This window comes from Salarias fasciatus, chromosome 15 (genome assembly GCF_902148845.1).
Source record: "Salarias fasciatus chromosome 15, fSalaFa1.1, whole genome shotgun sequence".
In the NCBI taxonomy this organism is placed as follows: Eukaryota; Metazoa; Chordata; class Actinopteri; order Blenniiformes; family Blenniidae; genus Salarias; species Salarias fasciatus.
The window spans coordinates 2697616-2721210 of NC_043759.1; the positions used below are offsets into that span (position 1 = coordinate 2697616).

The following is a 23595-nucleotide window of genomic DNA, read 5'->3' on the forward strand; positions in this document are numbered from 1 at the left end:
ATGGAGCTGTTCTCTTAATTATCTTCCGTTTTTCTTCTGTTTCTACTTGTATCAGTTTATGAGTGACGTTGGACACGAACAAATAAATCATCACACTGCCTCTAATAAACAGGAGCTTAGTGAAATCACTTTTTTTTTCTTTATTCATTTCAGACACGTTGAGAACACTTACAAAACACATCTACATAATAGATGGAGAAGAAAAATATTGATGTAATTTCATGTACCACTCTACCACAGTGTACGATCACTTTGCTCTACAGGAATCTGCTCAGTTTGATTCAAACTCTGCGCCAAGCCAAGTTCCAGCTCGATCCTGACTGTTTTTTTCTTTTTCTCCCTGTAATAAACATTTCGTCCTGCAGGGGGAGACATCACACAAGTGAGTCCAGCATCGTTTCATGCAAAAGAAAACTGCCTGTGACTTATTTCTTCTTCTAAGATGCTGTTATCACTGTTATAACCTCGACTTCCTGGGAGAAAAAGGACTTTTTCAGAAACGATTGAATAATTTTATTCATCCCAGAAAGAAAAATGTCTTAGCAGTAGAGGCTGCTGTCACATGTCAGGTGGTAAATCTGTCCACTGGGAGCAGTTTGGGGTTCAGAGTCTTGCTCAAGGACACTTCAACAGAAAGCAGGATGTTTTTGTTTTTTTTCCAAATATCTAGGGGTATGTTGAAGTTATTCTTTTTTTTTTTTAAATTGAACTGAATCTTGAATCCATGCTTGTTAAAGGAAATGTTTCCAGGGAAAAGGCTGGACATTTCAGTGCAAAATGAATACATTTCTAAAGATTTACAGCTATTTGTTATTATTTTGAAAATTTGACCAAATACTATTAAAAAAAACAGCCGTTTTAAATGATCATTTAATGTGTTTTGGTCAGATCAACAGTTGCACTGAGCGGCTGACAGGATCCCATTTGTTGCCGATATATCACTTGTTGACGCCTCCCCGCATCCCGCTCTGACCAATCAGAGCGCACCACCCGCTCCTTGTACGGTGAAAGCCGCTGTTGGTCCCGCCCCTCTTTGTTAGCTCCGCCAATGAGGAGGCGGCGTGCGCGAGCCGCTGCCGCGGATCCGAGCAGCGGGTGACAGAGGAGAGCAGCGGCTCTCCGCCTTCGCGGCCGTTTCAGCGTCCGTTTCTCACGATGTGAGCGAGCGAAGCAGGATTTATTTCACCCTCAGCGGCTCCGGATGGAGAGAGGAGGCGGCTGACCGCGGGACCCGGGAGGCGGCTGAAGGAGAGAGTGTGCAGCGGGAGGTGGAACCGCCGCAGTGCCGTGAGAGGAGCGCTGCGCTACACCGGATGTTTCCGATTACCTTCAAAATAAAACACCGCAGCTGGATTTCCATTCAGTTCTTCTTCTTCCCGTCGATTAAACTCTTAAATGTGCAGCAGATACTGTTATCGGAGTATCCTGCTTCGCCCCGACAGTGATTTCTGCCCTCTCTTATTCCCGCGGCTTTACGCCGTTTGACGGACGCGTTGTTTTATTTTGAAGCGGAACGGGCCGCTGCGCGTGCCGTCGAGGCGGCGGCTTTACACCCGTGAAAAAGGGGGGTGAAGTTACAAAGCCTCGAGCCACAACAAGACTTCCCAGCAGGACCCGGACTCCTCCGCGGGGGCATGAACGGGACCGGAGCCTGCTCGACTCCGGCGCCGGTGAAGCGGAGAGCTCGGCCGGTGAGGTGAGGAATCGAACCGGACGCTGAATACTGGGAAGTTGTGTCCTCTGGGATGCCTCTCACTGCACTTTCACTTGTTTCTCATCATCTCTGGGGACTCGCAGCATTTTTTCATAATATTCACGTTTTATGGCATTAGTTAGGGTAATAGTTAAGATTTGCTAAATCAGTTCATCTAAGACCAAGACACTGATCACAGTTCCATGATTTTTTTTATTATTGTAATCAATAATTTTGAATGAAACAATCTGAAATTAGAGTATTTTCCTTTGCGTTTACACGGGAATAGTAATTCTGAATTAAGGTTTACATGTGAAATGTTTATTCTCCTTCAATTAATTCACCTTAGGATGTGTTGGTTGTGAAGGGCTCTGATTGGACCAGGCGGAAGTGATGTAATTGCCTCTACAGGAAGTAAACAAACTCCACTTCCTGCTTGTTTTCTTTCCTTCTGTCTCAGTTACATTGGACGCTACAAAAGGTCTCCGTGTTTCCATCATATTTCCGTCCATCCACTCTTTTCATTTTATCCGTTTCTTCTGTTGCTCCTGTTAAATATTCCCAGCTGGAGTCCAGCGCCTGCGTCGGGCAGCCATCTTGGAATATGTGCGTCGTTGCAGCAGAGCAAGCTAACACATAGAATGAAGGTTTACATGATGGAGGAATTATTTAATTCAGCCTCAAAATCACAATAAACCAGACACTTAATTCAGAATTAAGTGTTTATTTTTTTGAGAATCACACCTCAGCTTCAACTAAAATAATTATAGTAATAATGACATTTCTATTATAGAGTGATTCATATTTCATTTCATACACACACAAAAAAACCAAAATTCAAGACCCGAGTATTTTATTTTTTCTGGAAAGAAATAAAATAACACCAAAGAATCCTGAGACGAAGTTGTTCTAAAATAAAACACCAGAACGGGGTATTTTCTCTTGAGCCGTTGTGTAAATGTGTCTTATTGTTTAAAGGTGCGGTTCTCTCGCTTCGTCTCCTTCGGTCTTGCAGTACCACGCGGTGCCACTGGAGGCACCGCAGCATTTGATGGCAGCTGATCAGATCGGTTTCGGTAATTCCGAACGAACTCAGAGTCTGACTCAACTCTGGTTTATCAAACACTTCAGATTTCCCACCTTGTGAGTCTTTGTGTGTTTGTTACTTGGTGACCTCTGTTCGTCGACTCCCTTCGGGGGTTTGCAGTCCTGCTGCAGCGTCGCTCCTCTCCCTGAGCAGGAAGGACACGGACTGTCAGCGGCTTCGCCGACTGGCTGAGGATCGGCTTATGTCTCCACAGAGCGAGGGAATCTTCAGCAGAGCTGCTGTCAAAGCACTGGCTTTGCTAAGTGTCTCATAAATTATTTAATTATTGTCACGTGTGCAAAACATGGAAAAGATAAACTGAGACGCCAAGAAGTGAGTGAATTTCTGGACAAATACAGGTGACTGAAATCAGCCTGAAATGGAGAAGAACCTCGTAATGTTCACACAAAATATATTTAGTGTTTCTACAATTTATTTACACCCACATATAAAATTGAAAATATAGGAAATATATTGATTGTGAATATATTTTAAAAGTCAGGATGAAATTTCAGTGGTCCTGTGCCGTGGGGCTCCGGTCTCCAGCTGGGCCAGGTCATCCTCCAGTCACTGATCTCCGGTTCTGGAGCCACACGGGGTTCTTCACTTCCTCTAAATGCCTCCTGAAGCTTTCAGAAAATCACGTCTCAAGACATTTTATGATACTGTTTTCATTTTATTTACACACCAGTCATTTTTATCAGGATAAAAAGTAGCTTTAATAAAAGGCACAACTAAAATGGAAATCTACTCAAAATCCGCATCCTCTGAAACTATGTGTTTTAACCTTTAACCTTATATAAGACTTCATAACATCCGTCAACTACAAAGATAAATCTGCTGCAGTCGGGTTTAAAAACAGCTGAATATGTCATGAAATGTTCACCATCCTGAGTCAGAATTCAAACTCCATAAAGGCAACAGAAGATACAGGTTTTGTTTGTGTTTCAAAGCTGCTGTAGATTTGAAACTTTCGCAGCTGCCTTCACCTCCCTGCAAAGGTGGAATGTGTGTGTTTTTATTTTTCAATTGATAATCATCAAATCAACAAACTCATTTAAAATCCTAGTAGAGAGAAAAACACCTGTTTCATCTCAGCAGTAGGAGTGTTTTTCACCTGCGGGTCACCGAACGCCGTCTCCCTCCGCCAGGTTCGTCCCTGAAGACCGCCGCCGTGCGTCTGATGCTGAGCAGCAGTGAGGAGCTCCAGTAGCTGGAGGAGGACGACCTACCCTGATAGCCCCGCCCCCCCCCTCAGCTGGCATCCATGACGGGGCCCACCTCCCCCAGCCGGAGCAGCGCCTCCCCGGCCAAGCTGAGCCGCCACGGCCGCTCCAAGAGCAGCAGCTCGCACTGCCTGCTGCGCCTCGGCGCCCGGGACGAGTCCTCCGCCTCGCCGCGCTCGCCCGGCGACGAGGAGGAGAAGGACGGCGGCGTCCTGTTCTACGTCAACCGGGCCGGCTTCCCCATCGAGGGCGCCACCTGGGAGAGGATGTGGTCCCACGTGGGCGCCGTGCACCCCGAGGGCCCCGAGATGGTGGACCGCATCCGGAACGCCGCCTACCTGCCCAAGGTGAGTCCGCCGGGCTCCGGGCTCTCTGTGGGAAAACCTTCTCAGTAACACCACAGTTCTTTAGCGTTCAGATTAATGCTAACTGCCTAAAGAATTAGCCCTTCATTTCGAGGCTATCGGCAAGTAGATTAAGGTTTGTTCATCATTTTTTTAAATGTTGGAACCACTGTCTCCAGTTAGCACTACTGCTAACTCCACTGATTCTGCTGCTGTTGTTATTTTATACTGTTAACTTTGTAATTTTAACCGATACCGATATTGATGGTGTGGTTCTGGCCGACAGTTGATGTTTACCGATATCAATATTGGTTAAAAAAACAAGTTTCTCTGCTGATTTTCTACACTGAGAACCTGGTAAACTCTGAATATGACAAAACAGTGTCTTTATTTTCCAAAACTTTAATTATAGAATAGAAAACAAAGTCACTTATAGAATGTTAGTTTTAGGCTTAATCAGAAATATCAAAACATGTCCTGTGTGTTTTGACAAATTGTGTTTTGAGGAAGGAAACAGAAAATCACCGAAACAAGTCACGCCAAGTCATGTATGAAATTACTAACCATAACTGAACTGGAACTTGTTTGTACACAATCCTTAACTTAAATCAGCTTTAAGCCACACAGGACAAGAACTAGAAGTTAGCAGATATCAGCTGTTAATATCAGACCAGTTGTACTGACCAGACCGATACCGATATGTTAAAAAATTTTTTTTACCTGAAATGATATTTTCTGCATTCTTATTTTCTTAAGAATTTTTTTTTTTTTTTTTATAACTTGACGGCTGTCTTAAAGCTAGGGTTGGCGATCTTGGAAAACTAGCTTGTAGCACAAATGTAGCATCTCCCCTAGGCTCCGCCCAGCTCCCACCCCATTGGAGGAGCTCCTGTTGGGAGCGGAGACGTTCGCGTTGCGCGTGTTAATTCCGCGTCCGGTGCGTTCCTGGCGTAACCTGTCCTCAGCGCTTCGTTTCTTCGTTTTTCTTTATTTGCACGACGCCAAGTTATGGCGCACTCACCGGTAAGTAAAGCCCCAAACATCCTTCTCCACCATTCTGCAACGACGCTCCGTCCTTCTACGCGCTCTGAACCAGGGTCAGTGCACGCCATTGACATGTACGCGCAGGGGGCAGGTCGAACGGCGAAGGGATTTGATTGGTTTTAAAAAAGGTGTCCCGGCAAGAGGATTGGTTGCTGTTTTTCCCGTTTTACTCCTGCTGTAGGGAGCAGATATTTTCCAAACTACTTTAAGAACACGCCATGAATTGCTTCCCATCGGGTCATAAAGATCATTTTAACCAGTATTTAAAAAAATGTATCTCATTCAGATCGCCAACCCTAGATTTAAATCAGTGCTTGTTTTGAGTAACTAATACAGGTTTGAAAAAATATCGATAGTTCTTGGTTTTGATGTTTTTTATTCATCGATGTGTTAAACGCGCTGTGAATACAGCAGGACTAGAGAACCTGCGCCGCAGTGAACTCAGGGAGCAGAATCCTTGGTGTTTCAGCAGCAGTCTGATCCGTCGTTCCACTGCAGGAGGTAAAGCTTCCACTGAGCCGTTCAGGGAACAGAGGAGAACCGTCAGACGTTTCCAGTCAGACCGTTTTGACTCAGTTTACTCTGAATGATCAGTAGCATCTGATAGAATTATACTGCAACTTTTATTATGTTTCTATTTTGTAAGTCTACTGTAAAGAACAGGGTTCTGCAGCCTCGATGACCAGAGGAGTCGTTCTCGTGACTTTCAGCCAAGTCGAGCTGTTCTGGAGCCGTAAAGAACTTTTAACCTTTAGAATGAGGCGAATGCAGCTCAGGAAGTTTCACAAACAAAAACTAGATCTTATGATGCATTCATGGAGTTTTAACTACAGGTCAGAATAGTGAACATGTTTTTACATTGAACCCATTTTTGCACCTGGTTTTAACAATTTTATTCCTGTTTTTGAGCTTTTTTGTTGACAGTTTTGGAGTTTGATGCATTTTACCTCTTCTTAAACAGTTTTGTTTGCTTTTTTCCTGACCTATTTAATTTTCTTATGTTAAAACGTTTCTGTCATTTTTTCCCCATTTCTTGTGGTTTTAGCAATGTTTCCCAATTTTCCTTCAACCTTTTTTGAACCCCTTTTGAACGAATCATCCAGAGCCGCAGGTTGAACACCCCTGGTCTAGAGTATCGCGGTACACGATGATGTTGTGATATGTTGTGATGTTATCTTGAGGTGAGGTCCCTGCTGAGACTCACCGCTCAGTCCTGAGGAACAGCGAGGCTGTTTGATGATCTGGACTGTTTGCTGTGGTTTAAACAGAGAAAACTGATGTTTCCTGTGAAAATAACTTCTCATATAAACCCTCTAAATGTGTTGCGGGTTCAACACAAACACACACAGTTTGTCAGTATTGAATTGAGCAGAGTGTAAGTGTGTGTTGTTGTCGTTGGCCGTGCCCTCATTCACAGAACAGAAGCCCTGGCACGGCCACCAAATAATCCCTCTAATACAATCTGGGTTGTAGATAATCTGGATGCCAAGCAAAGCAAAGCAAAGCAAAGCCGTCTGCAGAGCAGACGCACAGCGAGGCCGGCCGGCGCCGCGGCGTCACGTCTCCATGCAGAGGTAGCACGGCAACATGCAGAGGAGACGCCGAGCGGAGGGACGCCTCCGAGAACAATAGGGAGGCAGACATGAGTCGCGCTCTGCTTCACACCGGACAAACGGCAGGTTTTTTTTTTTAACATCAAGGGGTTTGAGAAATCTGCCGATGCAGCGCCAAACGCCAAACGCCCACGGCGTTCCACTGTCCCACCGCGTTCTGTACGACGGGTTGAGATGAAGTTCTAAAGCAATCAGAGTCGGGACGCGCGAGTCCCGACCTTCAGCTGCCCCCCGATGCTCAGTTCAAATGAGGCGTGTTGCTGAGAACCTCACTGCTGGTTGATAACCTCAGGAAATGCTGGCCAGGCTCCACTGAGGAGCTTTCAGGAGTACCGGTACTCTGGGCTCGGTGTCACAGTCTGGTTCTGCGGAACGTCTCCTCTGAGTCTGGTTCTGCAGGTTTCTTCCCGTTTAAAGAGGCGGTCTCCTCTCCACCGCATCTTCTGCCTGCTCATGTGGAATTGTTGGATTTTCAGAATAAGAGCGCCTTCAGGTGACTGTTCTTTAAAACTAAAGTAGAATTGAATTCAGACCAGTGTTGACGACTGCCTTGCGAGAGGCTCGACCTCCTTTGGGAGCTGTCGGAGGCTCAGTGCTTTGCTCAGGAGCACTAAAGCGCGCGGCCATTGCAGTGTGTTGGATTGAAAGCGTCGCCGTCTCCTCCAGCTGAGCCACAGCTGCTCCGATCCGGCGCCCGGTCTGGGTTTTTCTGGCGGGACGCTGATTCATGCAGACACCTGCCAGCGCGGATTAGCAGACCGCTGCGGCGATCTGCAGAGGAAGGTGCGAGTCCGGTCGCAGGGAGGTGTTGGGAGGGAAATGTGACCCGTCACTGTCGTACCTATTTATATTTAATCACGAAGGCGTCCCCGGTCGATAGAGGAGCGCACGGCGAAGCTGGTGAAACCCGAAGCTCCTGCTGTCCTGCTGTTCTGTTCTGTTCGCTCATGTCCTGAATGTAAACAAAGAGACGGCGTGTTTCCTGCCGTGTTCCTGATGTCGGGAGCAGAACAGAGAAAACCATCTGCAGTCCAGTCCAGTCTCCGGGATCAGTGCCGACTGAGGAGGCTCCTCCGAGAACTCCACAGGTCCCTGTTCTCTGTGAGGAGCCTGAGGTTCCTCCAGATAATGAACCTGTGCTGAATGAAAGCCGCTGGGCCTGATCCGTCCTGCACATGCTCGTATTCGGCAAAGTCAGTGTGGTTTTCGTTTCAGAGAAGTTTCAGTTTTACACAGAAGCTCTGCACTGTTACATGCATCGTCTTCAAATTAAAAGTTTTCAAGGAATAATTCTCTGTTGTTGAACCTGTTATCCATGTAATATTGACAAGAAAAAATGATTCAGCACACTGTACGGCTGAGCGTTCTGGCAAAACCAATACTTACAGTGTTTTCATGTTGTCAGAGCTCCATTTTAATCGAGATTTTAAAAAAATGCCGGTTTGAACCATTTGTACTAAAAACTAGAGAAACGAGAGATTAAATGTTTTATTAACATTTACTAAATAAAGCTGATTAAACTAGTTTACTATAGAAAATATAACAATGATTTTTACTCAACAGTACGATGAATGAAGAACATATAAAATAAAGTTTTTTCAGATCCTGAGAGTTCTTTAGGTTGTCAGTTTAATTTGGAAGAATTCATTAAAATTTCTGTTGATCTGCATTGAGTTTTACTTTGAAAAGTTTTACTTCCGTCAGCGCTTCTCTCCTGCAGTGTATTTTCATCGTCGGTCCGATGAAACATGACTTCCCCCTGCACCTCTTACTGGTCTGATCAGACCCATGAAACGTTCACTTCCTGCTGGTTTGATCCAGTAAATGTCCACACAGCTGATCATGATCGACCAGCGATCAGTGACCTGATCACTCAGCTTTAACGCGTCATTTCGCTTCGTTTTACTCGAGGTCGGACCGTAGCTCGTCTCTGAGACCAGTTTAAAGAACTTTTCCGACGGTTCTTGTGAGGAATCTCTCTGACAGTCCCTCTTCTGGCCACCGGGATGAAGAAGCCTCCACGACTTGTGTGAACGCTTCGGAAATGTCTTCTCGAGCAGAAACGATGTGCTTTAACAACAAAAGACCAATCAAGTAAATTCAAGGCTCCTCGTGGAGTCGCTCGCTGCAGTTTCCTGCATAATTATACATCGTCCTGCTCTTCCTCTCGCCGCCGCCTCCTGCTGCCCGTCGTGTTTGACATTCAGAGAGCAGAAAGAGATCACGCCGGGCACGGAGATCCTGCTGACGGCGAGCGGACGTGGACGGAGGAAGCGGGAGATTAGAGCAGGAAAAGTGACGACATGGACTGAAAAAGACTGGAGGGGCGGAGGAGGAGGAGGAGGAGGAGGAGGAGGAGGAAGAGGAGGAGGAGGAGGAAGAGGAGGAGGAGGACGGAGGGTGAAATTACCGGGGCGAGGACGAGCCGAGCGGCAGGAAGAGCAGTGGAGACGCAGTAATTAGTGGTGTTAGATGAAGGCTGGAGCGCTGATGGAGAGAGTCCGCATGGCTTTGTGCAGCTCATCTGACTTGAAGAGCAGAGGTTTTTAAAAAAGTGGGAGGACCGCCCCGCCCCCACACTCCGCCTCGGATCTCCGGTCAAACGGGAGAAGAGAAACATCTGGCCGGATCCAGACGAGAGCCACAGCTGGTGCTCTGCCAGATCCTGGACCGAAGAGAGGGACTGTGGTCCACCTGAAGATGAGGGTTCACCTCAGGTCTGTGGTCTGGGACAGAGTGAAAGAACACGGACAGTGGACGCAGTGCATTTTGGGTAGTGAACGAGCAGAGCTAACGGCACGAATCCAAAGGAAACAGGAACGAAGCAGAAAGACAAAGTTTCACAATGTCTCGTGGACAGACGCGGCGAAGCGAGGAAGTGCGGACACGAGTCTTTAGTTTCGATAAGCACAATCCCACGATGGCTTTTAAAATGTGATTTCCTTCCCCCCCAAAACATGCTGTTAAGTTTCCTGCTCACCAAAACATCTACTGATGGACAAAATACTCTTGATTTTCTTTAAACATTTTATTCAATAGAGAAACATGAAGCTAACGGAGTGAGCGGCTAAGCTAACAAGCTAACAGCTGACCCGGCTGGCGACTTGGCGAAGTCTTTCCCCGACGGTGGAAAAGAGACTGAGACGCTGCGGGTCCTCATCAGGAAGATGCAAACCCCTTCGTAGACGATATAAAACACACATCTCTGACAGGCGCTCATGGTCAGAAGACTGTATGTTTTGTTTGCTTGTAGCTCGCTGCGAGCCGGCTAAAGGGGCGGGACTTCCTGTTTCACTCCGGACCAATCAGTGAAGTGGGTTCGGACTTCGTCAGGATCTTGTTTCCGTCTCTGGTCAGTGTTTGTTTCGTGTGACGTAGTCCGGAGTCGTTTGGATCAGTCTGAAAGCAAAACAGACCAAGTGAAGAGGGGAATGTTTTCCACAGGTCAGTGTTGTCAACAGTTTTAAACTTCATGAGCCTGGGTGTTTGTTTTGAAGCAGAAGAAGAAGAAGAAGAAAGCATTTAGTTTTTCCTCCATTAGCACCGGCTCCTCCGGAGGGCCGTCCCTGCTGTGGAGGCGTCGGCGTGGAACCGAAGGGAAAGATGGCAGCTTCCAACCGGAGAGATCAGCTCTCATCTCAGTGCCTGACCCAGCAGAAAGCAGCTTTATCCCCGCTGTGAGAGTGTGTGTGTGTGTGTGTGTGTGTGTGTGTGTGTGTTCTGCTTTAGTGAGGATTTGACTACATGGGAGATTATGTGGCAGTAAAACCTCCTATTTACTGGCAGACTGGTTTAATGGCTGTCAGTCGACTGGAGGACTGGAGGAGCAGCCGGCTGATTGTTTCCCTGCTTATTCCATTTTCTGCGCTCCGGTTCGCAGCCCAGCGACGTCGCGCAGCCTAAAATTAGTGCCTGGCCGGCGGTGCGAGCCGCCGACAGCTGTATCGATGGAAATAGAAAGGGTTCGGTCACACGAGAGCGACATCTGAAGAGCCAGACCCAGAAAGCAGCGGCCTGCAGAAGCTCCTGGACCGGACTGCTCCACTCCCCTCCGGACTCTTCTGCCCAGACCCGGTCTGCTCTGACAGAGTCTGAGCCGAGCTGGTCTCGCTGAGGCCCCGTTCACATGGAAACGAGTAAAAACGCTGAACTTTCACTGCGTTTTGGGCGTTGGTTTACACTGCTACTAACCATTATTGTTGACTAATCTATCCCTCATTTTTTTCACCTATTCTGGACTTTGGTTGAACTTTGCTTTAATGAAATTAAAATAAATGTACCCTTCTGTACTCTGGCAGCACACGCTTCATGTGGTTTTTAATGTAATGTGTCATTGTGGCCACAGTAAAGAAATAATGAATGTATTAAATGATATGAACTCTGGGTGGAGACGTTGAAGACGTTGGTGTTCTGCTGCGGTGATTCCATGGAGTAAGAGTTGAGCTTCCCACGGTTTGCCTTTAACGTGTTTCGCTGGTTAGTTTTCAGTGAAATGTTCCTGAACTGTGGAAACCGGGTCAGTGTTCGATCGTCTTCGTCTGTCTGCTCTGCTGCCATTTCTGCTTTATGGTTGAAAGGTGTCAGCATTTTTCAAGAAACATAAAGAAAAATAATAAAGAGAAGTTGGGCAAGACACACGGAGCAGCAGGAGTTTGAAAACTGAAGTTTAAAAACATAATTAATGCACTATCTAATGCAGTAAAGCTCTGGAATGTGTGCTGTTATACAGCTGACCCTGAATGAGTAACGTGATTCATTACACTCATGGTAGACGACGGGTCATAAAATCCTGAACTCTGCTCTGCTAGTCCAGCAACCTCAGGAACTCATATGACTGGCTCTGGAACCAGGAAGCAGAAACGTTTAGCCCCGCCCACCTAAGTTATTCCTGCCTGTACCTCAGTTTGAAAAAAAAAAAAACTTGACGGAGACATTGTTGATGGAGAAGCGAGGTCGATGAAAGGGAATGTTTCTTCAATGACAGGAGGCGAACGGGAACACTGTAGTTGTTTTTAGGGTGAATTTCTTATTTATTGCACCTTCGAGGATGGATGAAGTACCAAATGGAAATACACAGAAATAATCACCCACTAAGTATCAAATATCCCAAAATGAAGTGAAGACATGCAGGATCCAATATATGATGCACAGAGTCGTCTTGTTTTTCCATCTCGGGTCAAAGTGTCGACCAGTCGGAGTATTGACAGGATGCACACTGCTCTGGTTTCTATCAGCAGCTGACGGCGAAGCAGGAAACCCGTCCCTGATGTGGAGCCTCCTGGCCGTCATGTGGTTTCTCTCTCCTCGTCACGAGACGGGGCCGCGAGCGAAGAGCGAGCGAGGAGCGAGCGAGGAGCGACTGACGGGACGACAGGCGCCACTTTGTTGTTCTGTTATTTTTCCTCTTCTGGGGCAGTTAAATGAAGAGCGAGACGAAACCGCAGGAAACGAGAGCCCGTGCCACACACACACACACGCGCGCGCGCACGCACGCTCACACGCACACAGCCAGCTGCCAGTGCCTGTCAGAGGAAGTGTGTTTGTGTTGTGAGTCTGACTCAGGCCTGCCTGGTTTGTGTGTGTGTGTGTGTGTGTGTGTGTGTGTGTGTGTGTGTGTGCGTGTGTGCGTGTGTGCGTGTGTGCGTGTGTGCGTGCGTGCGTGCGTGCGTGCGTGCGTGCGTGCGTGCGTGCGTGCGTGCGTGCGTGTGTGTGTCCTGGGGTAAATCCACAGCTGTTTCCTCCTCCTATAGTTCTGGTTGAGGTCAGGCAGCTGTAAACACACCGCAGTAATTACATTACTTTTTTTTTTGGACCACAAATGTGGGTCAAGGGCAGCCGAGCGGTCAGAAGCGGTCAGAAGCGGTCAGAAGCGGGGAGAGCTGCCTCACGAGTGTCGGATCAGGTTCCAGATTCAGGACTCGACCTGCTGTGAGGCCGGTACAGGACCCTGTTCAGACCACCAAGCAGGCCGGGGGGAAGGCTCCTGGTTCGCCGTGGTGATGACAGCCGGTCTGTGTTTGGCTTCAGTGGAGTGTTGGATCATCAGAAACAGGACCCAGAGTCTGGAGGAGACTCCCTGCAGAACCAGACTCTGAGGCGTTTGTGTTCTGTTGATGATCTGACAGCTCCGTGCAGTTTTCAGGTCTTTCTTTCTGATCCTGTTCACTTCAAACACGACTCCTCAGCTCTCTCCGGAATGTTCCGCTAACCTGTGGACCCCGTTCTGTCCCCCTCCAGCATCCCGTCCCCTCGATTCCCACCTTCAAGCCGTCCATGTCGGTCCCGGACTGGCTGGTCGCCGTGCAGAACTACATGAAGGCTCTGCAGTATCCTTCAAACCGAGCCGCTCTTCTCAGCGTGTTTCAGCAAAGTCTCGTCTTCACACGGCAGCCTTTTGGAAACCATGTAGTTTTCATGTTCAGCCACTAGTTGATGCCGTTGGTTGTTTTTGAAATAAAACTACACACACACACACACACACGCGCACTGTATTTCCAAATGTTGCTGTGTAATTGCGAAACTTTTCTGAAACAAAAACGCAAAAATAAAGCATTTCTGCTTGAAACGTCGTCATGGAAACTGAACCTGGGAGCAGCGCAGCATCCCAGCAGAACGTCTGTTCCTCCTTCACGGTTCTGTCAGGTACAATCACACGGGAACGCAGTTCTTTGAGATCAAGAAGAGCCGACCGCTGTGTGGGTGAGTTCCTCGTCGGATGACTTCCGTTCGCCTGCTCTGAAGGAACTCTAAGACTGTTTCTCTTAATTTACCACAATACGACACAGTAAAATACAAAATACGATACTGATCTCAACAGTCGAGCAGTGTACCGTCGTACGCAGCAATGCAGTGTAGTAGGAGTGATTTACAGTACAATACAGTAAAATCGATCAGTTAATCTCATGTTGTACACTACAGTGGAGCATAATGTGTGTTACAGTACAGTATGGTGTGTTGCAGTTTAGTATGGTGTGTTCCACTGCAGTACAGTGTAGTGTGTTACAGTATGGTGCAGTAGTGTGTTACATTACAGTGTAGTGTGTTCCACTGCAGTCCAGTGAACTACAGCACACTGAATCACTCTCTCTCTCTCGGTTTCCACCTGCAGGTTAATGGAGACAGCAAGAGAGATGATCAGGGAGTCTCTGCCAATCAAATGTCTGGAGGCCGTCATCCTGGGGATGTATCCTTACACACACACACACACACACACACACACACACACACACACACACACACACACACACACACACACGCTGAGAGCTTCCAGGTTACTCCGTTGTCTCCAGTTGAAATCGATGAGAGCCGCTGCTCTGATGCCCCTCCATCACAAACCAGCCTTTCCAGCTCCAAACGCGTTGCCTGGCAACAAGCCTACTTCAAAGTTTACCCCCCCCACCCTCCTCGCACTCACACACACACCCTCACACACTCACAGGCTTAGTATCATCCAGCGGGGCTTACGATTTAAAGCAGCAGTGCATTTTTTTTTTTTTTTTTTTTTTTTTTTACTATCATTGTAATTTTTTTTCCTGCAGTTTCAGCATGAAAAGGCTTTGTCGACTGAATCCCAATCCGACACAAATTCATATAAATGTCTGAGTTCCTGCCTCCAGTGTGGACCGGGAACTCGCTCCAGATGGTATTCAGTCAGAATAATCCAGCTGTGAGGGAGGAGGAGGGAGTTGAGCTCCACTGTCAGTCGGTGGAGGCTTCACGTGTTCCCTGTTGGATTATTTTTACCTGACTGCGTTCCGCTGTGCTTCGGGTGTCGGTTTCCACGGCAACGCAGCTCGGAGCCACTGCTAAGGTAACTTTTTCAAAATTGCTCCCAAGGTGGAACTTTTCGAAATCCCTCAGGCTCCGTTGTCGTGGAAATGGTGATTATTTGGAAAAGGAAGCGCTGGTCCTGGTCCTGACCTCCACGGCCGGGAGCAGTCCTGCAGTCTGCACGTGCTCAGTGGAGACACCATAAGGACGAGGTTCTGCTGGTCCTGGCTCCAGCTCCAGTCCTCATTCTCCTGTTCTTGTTTGAATGCCGAGGCGTCAGTGTGAAACTTTTCTGACGCCAGAACAGCAGAGCGACGTGTTTCCCTGAAGCGCTGTGAGCGCAGCCTGGCTGGATGGTCCACTTCCAGCCGGCCGGCGCTGCTGGGGGAGGGGTGCAGCTGACAGTGACTTTAACGGAGGCTGGCTTCAGTTTGCAGATGAAAGGAGGTGAGAGGGGGAAAGAGAGAGTGACGAGAGCGAGGCCGACAGAGGAGCCTCCCTGCTTCCCCGGCCTTGTTGCCGCTCGCTCCTGCTGCCTCGACGTAAAAGCTTATCAGGCCCCAGCGAGAATTGAACTCGCGACCCCTGGTTTACAAGACCAGTGCTCTAACCTCTGAGCTATGAGGCCTCACCTGCCAGTCTGGGTTGATGACCCGTTCTCGAGATAGCGGCGAGGACGGCCGCCACACCCCTGACAAATACCGGCCATTGTTTTGGTAATCCCGCGCTGCCAGCTGACTGGCTGAGCGTCACGGCGAGAAGCCGGCTGTGTGAAACCTTCAGGCCTGCTGGGAGCTCGCCCGCTCCCCGCTCACTCTGCAGCAAACTGTCAGGACAAACAACCGGCAGCCTGTGCTGGAGACCATTTTCACAGTAGTGGATTCCAGATTTTGATATTCAAGATTGAAACGTGCACTAAGATGGTGACGTGTAATGTAGGTTTAAGAAGTGCTGAGAGATTCAGAGTGAGTTGGAAACAACAGTCTGGAACTGATGGAAACAACAGTCTGAAACTGGGCCAAATAACAGTCTGAAGCTGAAGGAAACAACAACAGTCTGAAACTGGGCCAGACTACAGTCTGAAGCTCAGCTCTTTTTCAATCATTCATAAAACGTTTCGTCATCTGCGTAAGTTGAGGCATTTCTTCAATGCACAGGGAAAACCTTCGAAAGGAGCTTTAATGCTTACAGCAAGTCAACACACACACACACACACACACACACACGCACACGCACACACACCCTCGATTTAACAAGGCGCTTGATCAGAAGTGAACTTGTGGAGAACTCTCTGCCTTTCGCAGTATTTCCTTATCTGGAATCTGGCTGCTTTGAAATGGAGCGTGGAGCAGCGGCGTGCAGACAGAGTGGATTCGCTCAGCGTTACGCTGACAGATAAGAGACTCTCAGATCGCCGTGCTCTCAGCGACGGGAAGCATGAAATCTGATGTTTGAATGAAGTGTGAGGGCTCGGCTGAAAGCGAGCTCCGCTGAGCCGGCAGCGGAGGAGCGGCGCCGATGCTGACGGATGACGTGTCGGAGACGCCGCTGTGCTCAGAGATGTTGACAGCAGCTTCGCCTGTAATCTGGATACTCGCATATCCAGCCACCGCTCAGGACAGCCTGTGTTTCATGTTTACAGTCTGCGTCAGATTGTTTAAGGTTGGCATTGTACAAGTTACTGCTAATGAACTATTGCTGTATCACAATTATTTTTATCATCATTAAAAAAAATATATAATAATTTAAAAAGTAGCGATGAAGATGCTCCATAATCTGGGTGTTAAAGCTTCTTAATGAAACAGTAATTAACTTATTAGCAGCTACAGTCAGCAGGGGGTGAAGCACCATTCAGCTCTTTACAGGAGGCGTAGTGAAGCCAGTGTCAGTCCCGCCAGGCCCTCGGTGATAATCAGGAACCGTCAGACGTTCCAAGTGGAACTGATTCTGTCACTCTGCTCGGCTGTGTCACTCCGCTGGGCTGTGTCACTCCGCTGGGCTGTGTCACTCCGCTGGGCTGTGTCACTCCGCTGGGCTGTGTCACTCCGCTGGGCTGTGTCACTCCGCTCGGCTGTGTCACTCCGCTGGGCTGCAGGAGTCTCCGATCGGCTCCGCTTAGTTTACACATTCTGCAAACATTTACATTTCATTCAGCATCGAGAGACGCTGCTTCTTCTGCACTGTTTCACACCTCGGGCGGCCCGACACACACACACACACACACACACACACACACACTGGAATGTGTGTGTTATCTCTGGTGGAGACGTGTGAACGGCCTGACTTAATATTTAATGAGCATTACACTGTACTATGTGTGTGTGTGTTTGTGTGTGTGACCTACTTTCCATCATTTCGAACTGGCCCTAATAAATACTGGTCCAAACAGCAATCAGAAACTGGACCAAACCAGGATGAATACTGGTCTCAACACTGTTGCTAAACCAGGTCTACATACTGGTCTAAACACTGTTGCTAAAGCAGGTCTACATACTGGTCTAAACACTGTTGCTAAAGCAGGTCTACATACTGGTCTAAACACTGCTGCTAAAGCAGGTCTACATACTGGTCTAAACACTGCTGCTAAAGCAGGTCTACATACTGGTCTAAACACTGCTGCTAAAGCAGGTCTACATACTGGTCTGAACAGCAGTCGGACTGGACCAGTTGTTCTTCAGGAAGCGTCTCCTGTTTGGGGCGTTGAGTCCAGTCCCAGTGGTTCCAGTGAACCCGGGTGGTCCAGACCCTCATCTGGTCCAGCAGGAGAGCAGAGCTGCTGACACAGCCTCCCTGTTCCTCCTGTCTGAGTCCGACTTCGGCCCTGTGAAGTCGGCCTGGCTGCTGTCAGAGTCCTTGACCCCGACCTCCTCCAGCTACCTGACCAACGGCCTCACCTCGCTGGAGCGCTTCCCCATCAGCTTCAAGACCCAGTTCTCGGGCCACTGCTTCCACCACGTGGTGCTGGGCGTCTACTGCAACGGCCGCTACGGCTCGCTGGGCATGAGCCGGCGGCAGGACCTGATGGACAAGCCGCTGAGCCACCGCACGCTGGGGGAGCTGGTGTCCGAGTTCGAGAGCTCCTACAGGAGATACCAGCACACCCTGAAGAAGGTGGGCGGCGGCGGGGGGGGGCCGTCGCCGTGGAAACAGGTCTGCTTTTCAGAGCGTTGTGGTGTAAACTCCTCCCCCCCCCCCCCTCCTCTCTGCCGCCCCCTCCAGGTGAAGATCGGCCTCTACGTGCCTCACGACCCCCACGTCTTCCAGCCAATCGAGTGGAAGCACCTGGTGCTGAACGCCGCCCGCCTGGGAGCTCAGGAGATGAGGAAGGAGCTGGAGAAGCACGGCCGGGACATGAGGATGAAGGTACGGCGTGCAGAGACGCTGACGAGAACTGACCAGCTCACCGTGCCGGCTCCAGCCCGGTCTGGGCTCGGGTCGCGTCAAGACTCCACTGTCAGTTTCCATTCTCACTCCAGTTGTCCTCAGTTTTCCAGTGGAGTTTGAACGTCTGCGAGGAAAGAGTCTCACAAAAAACACACGACGTCAGTTTTAGGAATGAGGAACAGCGAGACAGAGATGTGTTTGTGAGGAACAAGTGGGAATTTCTGGTCACATGAAACCTTTACTTTAGAGTGACGCACGCACACGCACGCACACGCACACACACACTGCGGTGCAGAAGCAGTGTGAAGCGACGCTCGTCGGCGCTGCTTGGTTACAGATTCGTTTATTATTCTGACTGCAGTCATGTGACTCTTCCTCCAGATCCTGAAATCCTCCAGCGCTCAGTCGCCAATCAAAGAGCGGAGTCGGGGGAAGTCGCTGTCGCCACGGCGACGGCAGAGCAGCCCCCAGCGACGCTTCCCACAGCGCAGAGACAAATCGTGAGTCTGCACTGCACAGCTGTGTGTTCACTTTCTGGAGTGTGTGTGAGGTTCTCCGGAGTGTGTGAGTGTGTGTGTGGTTTTCCAGAGTGTGTGTGCTTCAGCTTCTTGATCTCTGCTCCTCCAGGCCGGCCTCAGTGGAAAGAAAACCTCCAGAACTCAGCACTCTGAATGACGGCTACCAGATCCGCATCTGATCCAGATCCACATGAGACCCGGAGGACCTGCAGTCCTCCTGATCCAGATCCACCCTGGTCCAGAGTCCAGAGGGCAGCTCCGCCCTGCAGGACCTGCTGGATCTGCTCCCAGTAAACCTCCTGGTCTCTGATTGGTCCAAACCGTCCCTCCCTTCCTGTCCTCCGTCTCCTCCAGACGTTCCTCGTCTTTCTTTTCCTTCTCTTCACAGAAGCACAGGAGAAAAACTCAAAGCGATCAGCACAAAGAACCGAGCCGAGAGGTTTTGTCGTTTTCATGAAGCGCCTCTTCCCCTTCGAGTCTGCTCCTCTCACGTTTCTCCTCATGAGGGATGTAATTCCTCCTCTGAGCTGCGGGGGGCAGCAGAGAGTCGATCCAGGAACTCAGATTCTCTGTTTCCTTCGATTTCTCTCATCAAGACATCATTTCATCTGATTTCAACATATCAGCTTTAAAATGTCCTGATTACAGATTCAATCCCAAAAATATCTTTCGCCTCTTTTCTCTCCAGTCGTCGTCGCAACATTTCAAATCTCTTCTCAGATTTCGGCTTTTGTTCTGAGATTTTACCCTCAAACTCTTTGACTTTATTCTTTATTTGAAGTTTGAAATCCTTTTTTTGTTTTTCCTGTTTTTCTGTTGTCTTCCCAGAATTTTTCCTTTTTTTTATATTTTACTGATATTTATTGAATCTCATTTTTAAGTTTTATATACATTTTTAAACGTTTTTTTCTTCAAATTTTATTTTTATTTCCAGCTTCATTCTTAAATGTGAATTCAACTCAAAATATTTTTTTGTAATTTTATTCATCATTCGTCTCAAAATCATCATAAATGTCAGCTTCATTATTATTATTTTTTGTTTTCACCTTGATTCTTGATTCCCAGAACTTAGTTTATCCTTAAACCTTCATCATGAGTTCATGTTACACGCTACATATTTTCAGATGAACTTTTAAGTTCATTATTTATTATTTAGTCAAAGTGACTTCAGGTTTCTTCAGTATTTCATTTGTTTTCTTCTAATTTTACATGTTTCATAGTTTTACGATAGACCGGTTCCTCTTTAGCATCTTTTAGCTAACCATGTTTGGAGATGCTAACTCTCAGAAACGGCCCGGATTCAAACCCTGTGACATTTGGCTGTGAGGTGAGGGTGCGAACCACTCGTGCTCCCAGTGTAGCATCTGGATTCTGTTAAATCGAGCTAACATTCACTACAATTTAAGTTTTGTTTTGTTTTACATTGTCTGGCACTGCGCAGGTAGAAGAACCTGGTTGTCATAGCGACCAGCTGGAAAGGTGTGGTTTTGGCGTCATGACTTGAAATCCTGCGTCTCCGTTGTTCTGCGTCGTCTCGTCGTTTCCTTCCATCGTGTCGAAGGTTGGAAGGTTTCCTCTGGGCTGAGCTATGCACAAACACCCCCGAGCAAAAACACCAATCCAGGTCTTCCACGTGACGGGAGCAGCGGTTCGATGCCAGGATGGAAGCTCCCGTTAGCCTAGCGTTAGCCTAGCGTTAGTGTTTTCTGATTGTGGGACGATGACGACCAGCAGCACGTCTCCAGGAGGAGCCTTCTTCTCTTTCTCGTCTCTTTGAGGCTTCGGATGTAGAAACGACTGCAGATCCGGGAAACTTCACGCTAACCGTTAGCTCGACGTTAGCGTGGTGGGTCCTGGAAATTTTTATCTGGACTTTGTGCTTTTCTTTGGCTTCGACGTTGAAATGTAAAAAGAGAAGCAGCGATGCCTTTTAGCAGTTTTTTATTTGCTGAGTTTCATTTAATGATTGTCTGCGAAGTTTAACCGAAGACGGGAAAACGGACTGAAAGGAGCCGAACGAGCACAGTCGACTCTTTATGGAAAGAAAGGTGTGAAAATGTTAGGATTTAAATTTTTACACTTAGAAGTTTGAAAGTAACATTTTCTTTTGTCATCAAAAAAATGGACCTGTTTATTCTCAAAAGTGATTAAAAAAAAAAAAACATTCTCTGAATTGTAGAACTTTTCATGGTTCAATCTATCAAAAGTCTCAAAATGTTGATTTTATTATAAAAAAAAACAAATTTCACTGAACTTTCATTTTCATTTTCATTTCAAATATGTAACTCCCGTTTTACTTTTGTGTATTTTTTAAAAGTATTTATTTTGTAATGTACTTTTTAATTTGACATCTGAAACCGAACGCATTTCCTCCTCTTTTGATCGGTTCTCTGGTTCTCCTGTTGTCTCGAGGTTCTCGCGACGTGAATTCATCGACATGAAGACTGGAACTCTGTTTTGTGCCACAGATTTTTTTCAGAACTGCAGCGTTTCGTTTGGAAAGCACATCGTTTCTGCGTTTTCGGTGTGGAAAAGTTTGGCGTTCACACAGCAACATGTTGAAAACGAAGCCTGTTTACACACAGAAGAACCACTCGCTGCAACCATGGCGCACGTGGTTTTGAGAAGTTCAGTTTCCATGGAGACGGACCGTTTTGGAGACGGAGTCAGAATGTTTTCAAAAAGATTGTTTTCCCCTTTTCCATGGAGATGGACTGTTTTATAAAAGTTGCTGTTCCCTGTTTCCATGGAGATGAAACATTTTGAAGACGTCGTTCTCCCCCTCTCCATGGAGACGGTGTCGGTGTGTCTTCGACAAGTTTAGTTTTTTTCTAGTTTCCATGGAGATGTAACCTTTTCAAAAAGTGGTATTTTTCTCGGCGTCTCTGAGCTCCGTCGTCGTGGCAACGGACGCCCAGAATGCAGCGAAACGTTTCAGCTTGTCGTGTGAACCGGTCCCCAGAAGTTTCAGGCGGTGTGAAGACGCCGCGGCTCGCAGCGCAGAAGAAGAAGAAGAAGCGGCTCCTTCCTCTTCCTGTCATTGTTCTGATAACAGCGGTTTTTATCAACTGTAGCAGCATGTCTTGTTTTAATAAAGCCTCTATGTTTTTAAAATCTCCTGTTTTCTCATTTCTGACTGAAAACGTTAAAAGAAAGAAAAAGAAATTCTTATTGTTTAGATCTGGACGAGTTTTCAACTCGGTTCCTTCATTATTTCTGCCTGTTTTTGAAAGTGGAACTAATTAAACTGACATGTTGGAAAATTAAGTGAGTTTCATGAAATCTGGAAAATGATAGAAGTCATGAGACGATGCAGGTGAGACCAGAGCGTCGGCTCAGCAGGCTGAAGATTAGAAGAAGTGAACAGCGGAGACAAGGTGAAGTTATCATGTGAAAAGTGAATGTTGTGAAGTTTGAACAAACTTATTTTCTACAGTGGAGTGAGAAACGGCAGAGAAAGTATCAGACATCAAAACAAGATCAAACTGAAGCTGCTGTTTAAAAAGTATGGAAATGAAAACAGCCTAAAATAAGGAGAGTTTAAAATTCGTGAGAAGAGAAGAAACTGAGGCATCAGAACGGGGAAGATGGAGGAATTCTTGTTCCAGATGTTGAGTCTAGTTTACTTGAACCAGTCTGCAGGACGGCAGAATCGCTTCAGTGGAAAAGAAAAAAGGAATCTGGGAACCTGGAAAGTGAGCAGAGCAGCATGACGCCAGCGGAAGGAGGCGTCAGGCTCTCTGGAGAATCCAGCATTACTTCTTCCAGTGTTGATTTTTATTTTAAACTTTACTTACAGTAGCTTTGTTTGTTTCGTTTGGGTTAAATTACCTTTTTGCAGGTTTAGACATCGTAGTGGTTACCTGGAGTTTTAGATAGGACCAGCATGCACCTGGGTGGGCCTGTTTTTTTTTTTTTTTTGTTATTTTGTTTTTTTTTCAAACCACAGCAGGAAACGATGGCAGCTTCCTTTGTTTCATTGTTTGAGAAAAATGCAGCGGACTTTTTGTCTACAATGTTTTTGGGGGGGGGTTTTTGTTGTTGTTTTTTTTTTGTTTGTTTGTTTTTTGCCTGTGTGAGCCATTACCCATGGTGCATCAGTGACCTTTTGAATTTGAGTTTGTTTTTTTTGTTTAAAGACAAATGACGACAACATTACTGTTGCATCTGAAAAGTGACATTAAAAGATTTGACGTCTGAAAAGTAAAATTCAGGAAAACGTTATGAAGAGACAGAATAACTGTGAAGCTCTCAGAAACACTGAAACGTTTTGAATTCAAATCTCCTCTTTTCTTCCCCATGAACCAGAGTCAGTGAGAGAATGAAGGAGCTGTCAGCCTGTTAGAGATCTCCATCTAGTGGACAAACCTGAGAACTGCATCCTCTGATGTTAGACACCTGAATCACAGGAGCTCCAGGTGAGAATCCAGCTCTCTGCCACTCGCTGCTGCCTTGCTGCCCGGCCATGTTGCTGCAGGATTCCCCTCCTCCCCTCCAGCCAGCCCTGCAGTCCCTTTTGGTGGTTTTTAGTTTTGTTTCACACTGACGACACTCCCATTAATATGATGTTCCTCAACAGATCATCTCTCTGGCTGTTTCCTCCTTTGCTGGAGCCTGAAGAGCCGTTTGTTACCCAGGTACCGAGAGAAGGTCCCACATTACTCCAGTCCTGGATTCTCTGAAATTTAGAGTACATTTTAAAACGAGAGTCCTGGTCCTGGTCAGGCTGATCAGTCAGTGACCTGCTGAAACCTCTCTCTTTATCTAGTGTTAGACTACAGGCTCCTCTATGGACCTCTATTTGACTTGAAGCAACTTTATTTTCTTTATTGAAGTACTTCATTTTTCACTGTTGTTGTGTTTCATTGTGTTTACCATTGAGCACTTTGTTTTCTTTTGAAGCTGTTGAAAGTATA

General features: G+C 47.2%; 1 protein-coding gene and 1 non-coding gene across 2 annotated transcripts; one reads left to right on the forward strand and one right to left on the reverse strand.

Annotated features, from left to right (window-relative positions):
- Window positions 1-1083: 1083 nt before the first annotated feature.
- Window positions 1084-19485, forward strand: vash2 (vasohibin 2). The gene is made up of 9 exons (XM_030111005.1): window positions 1084-1696; window positions 3932-4353; window positions 13245-13333; window positions 13650-13706; window positions 14116-14190; window positions 17651-17888; window positions 17997-18140; window positions 18543-18661; window positions 18789-19485. The coding sequence occupies exons 2-9, from the start codon at window positions 4048-4050 to the stop codon at window positions 18856-18858; spliced, it is 1098 nt and encodes a 365-aa protein (XP_029966865.1). The 5' UTR covers window positions 1084-1696; window positions 3932-4047; the 3' UTR covers window positions 18859-19485.
- On the reverse strand, window positions 15333-15405 carry trnat-ugu (transfer RNA threonine (anticodon UGU)). Its single transcript has one exon. It is a non-coding gene; the product is annotated as a tRNA-Thr (tRNA).
- Window positions 19486-23595: the final 4110 nt, after the last annotated feature.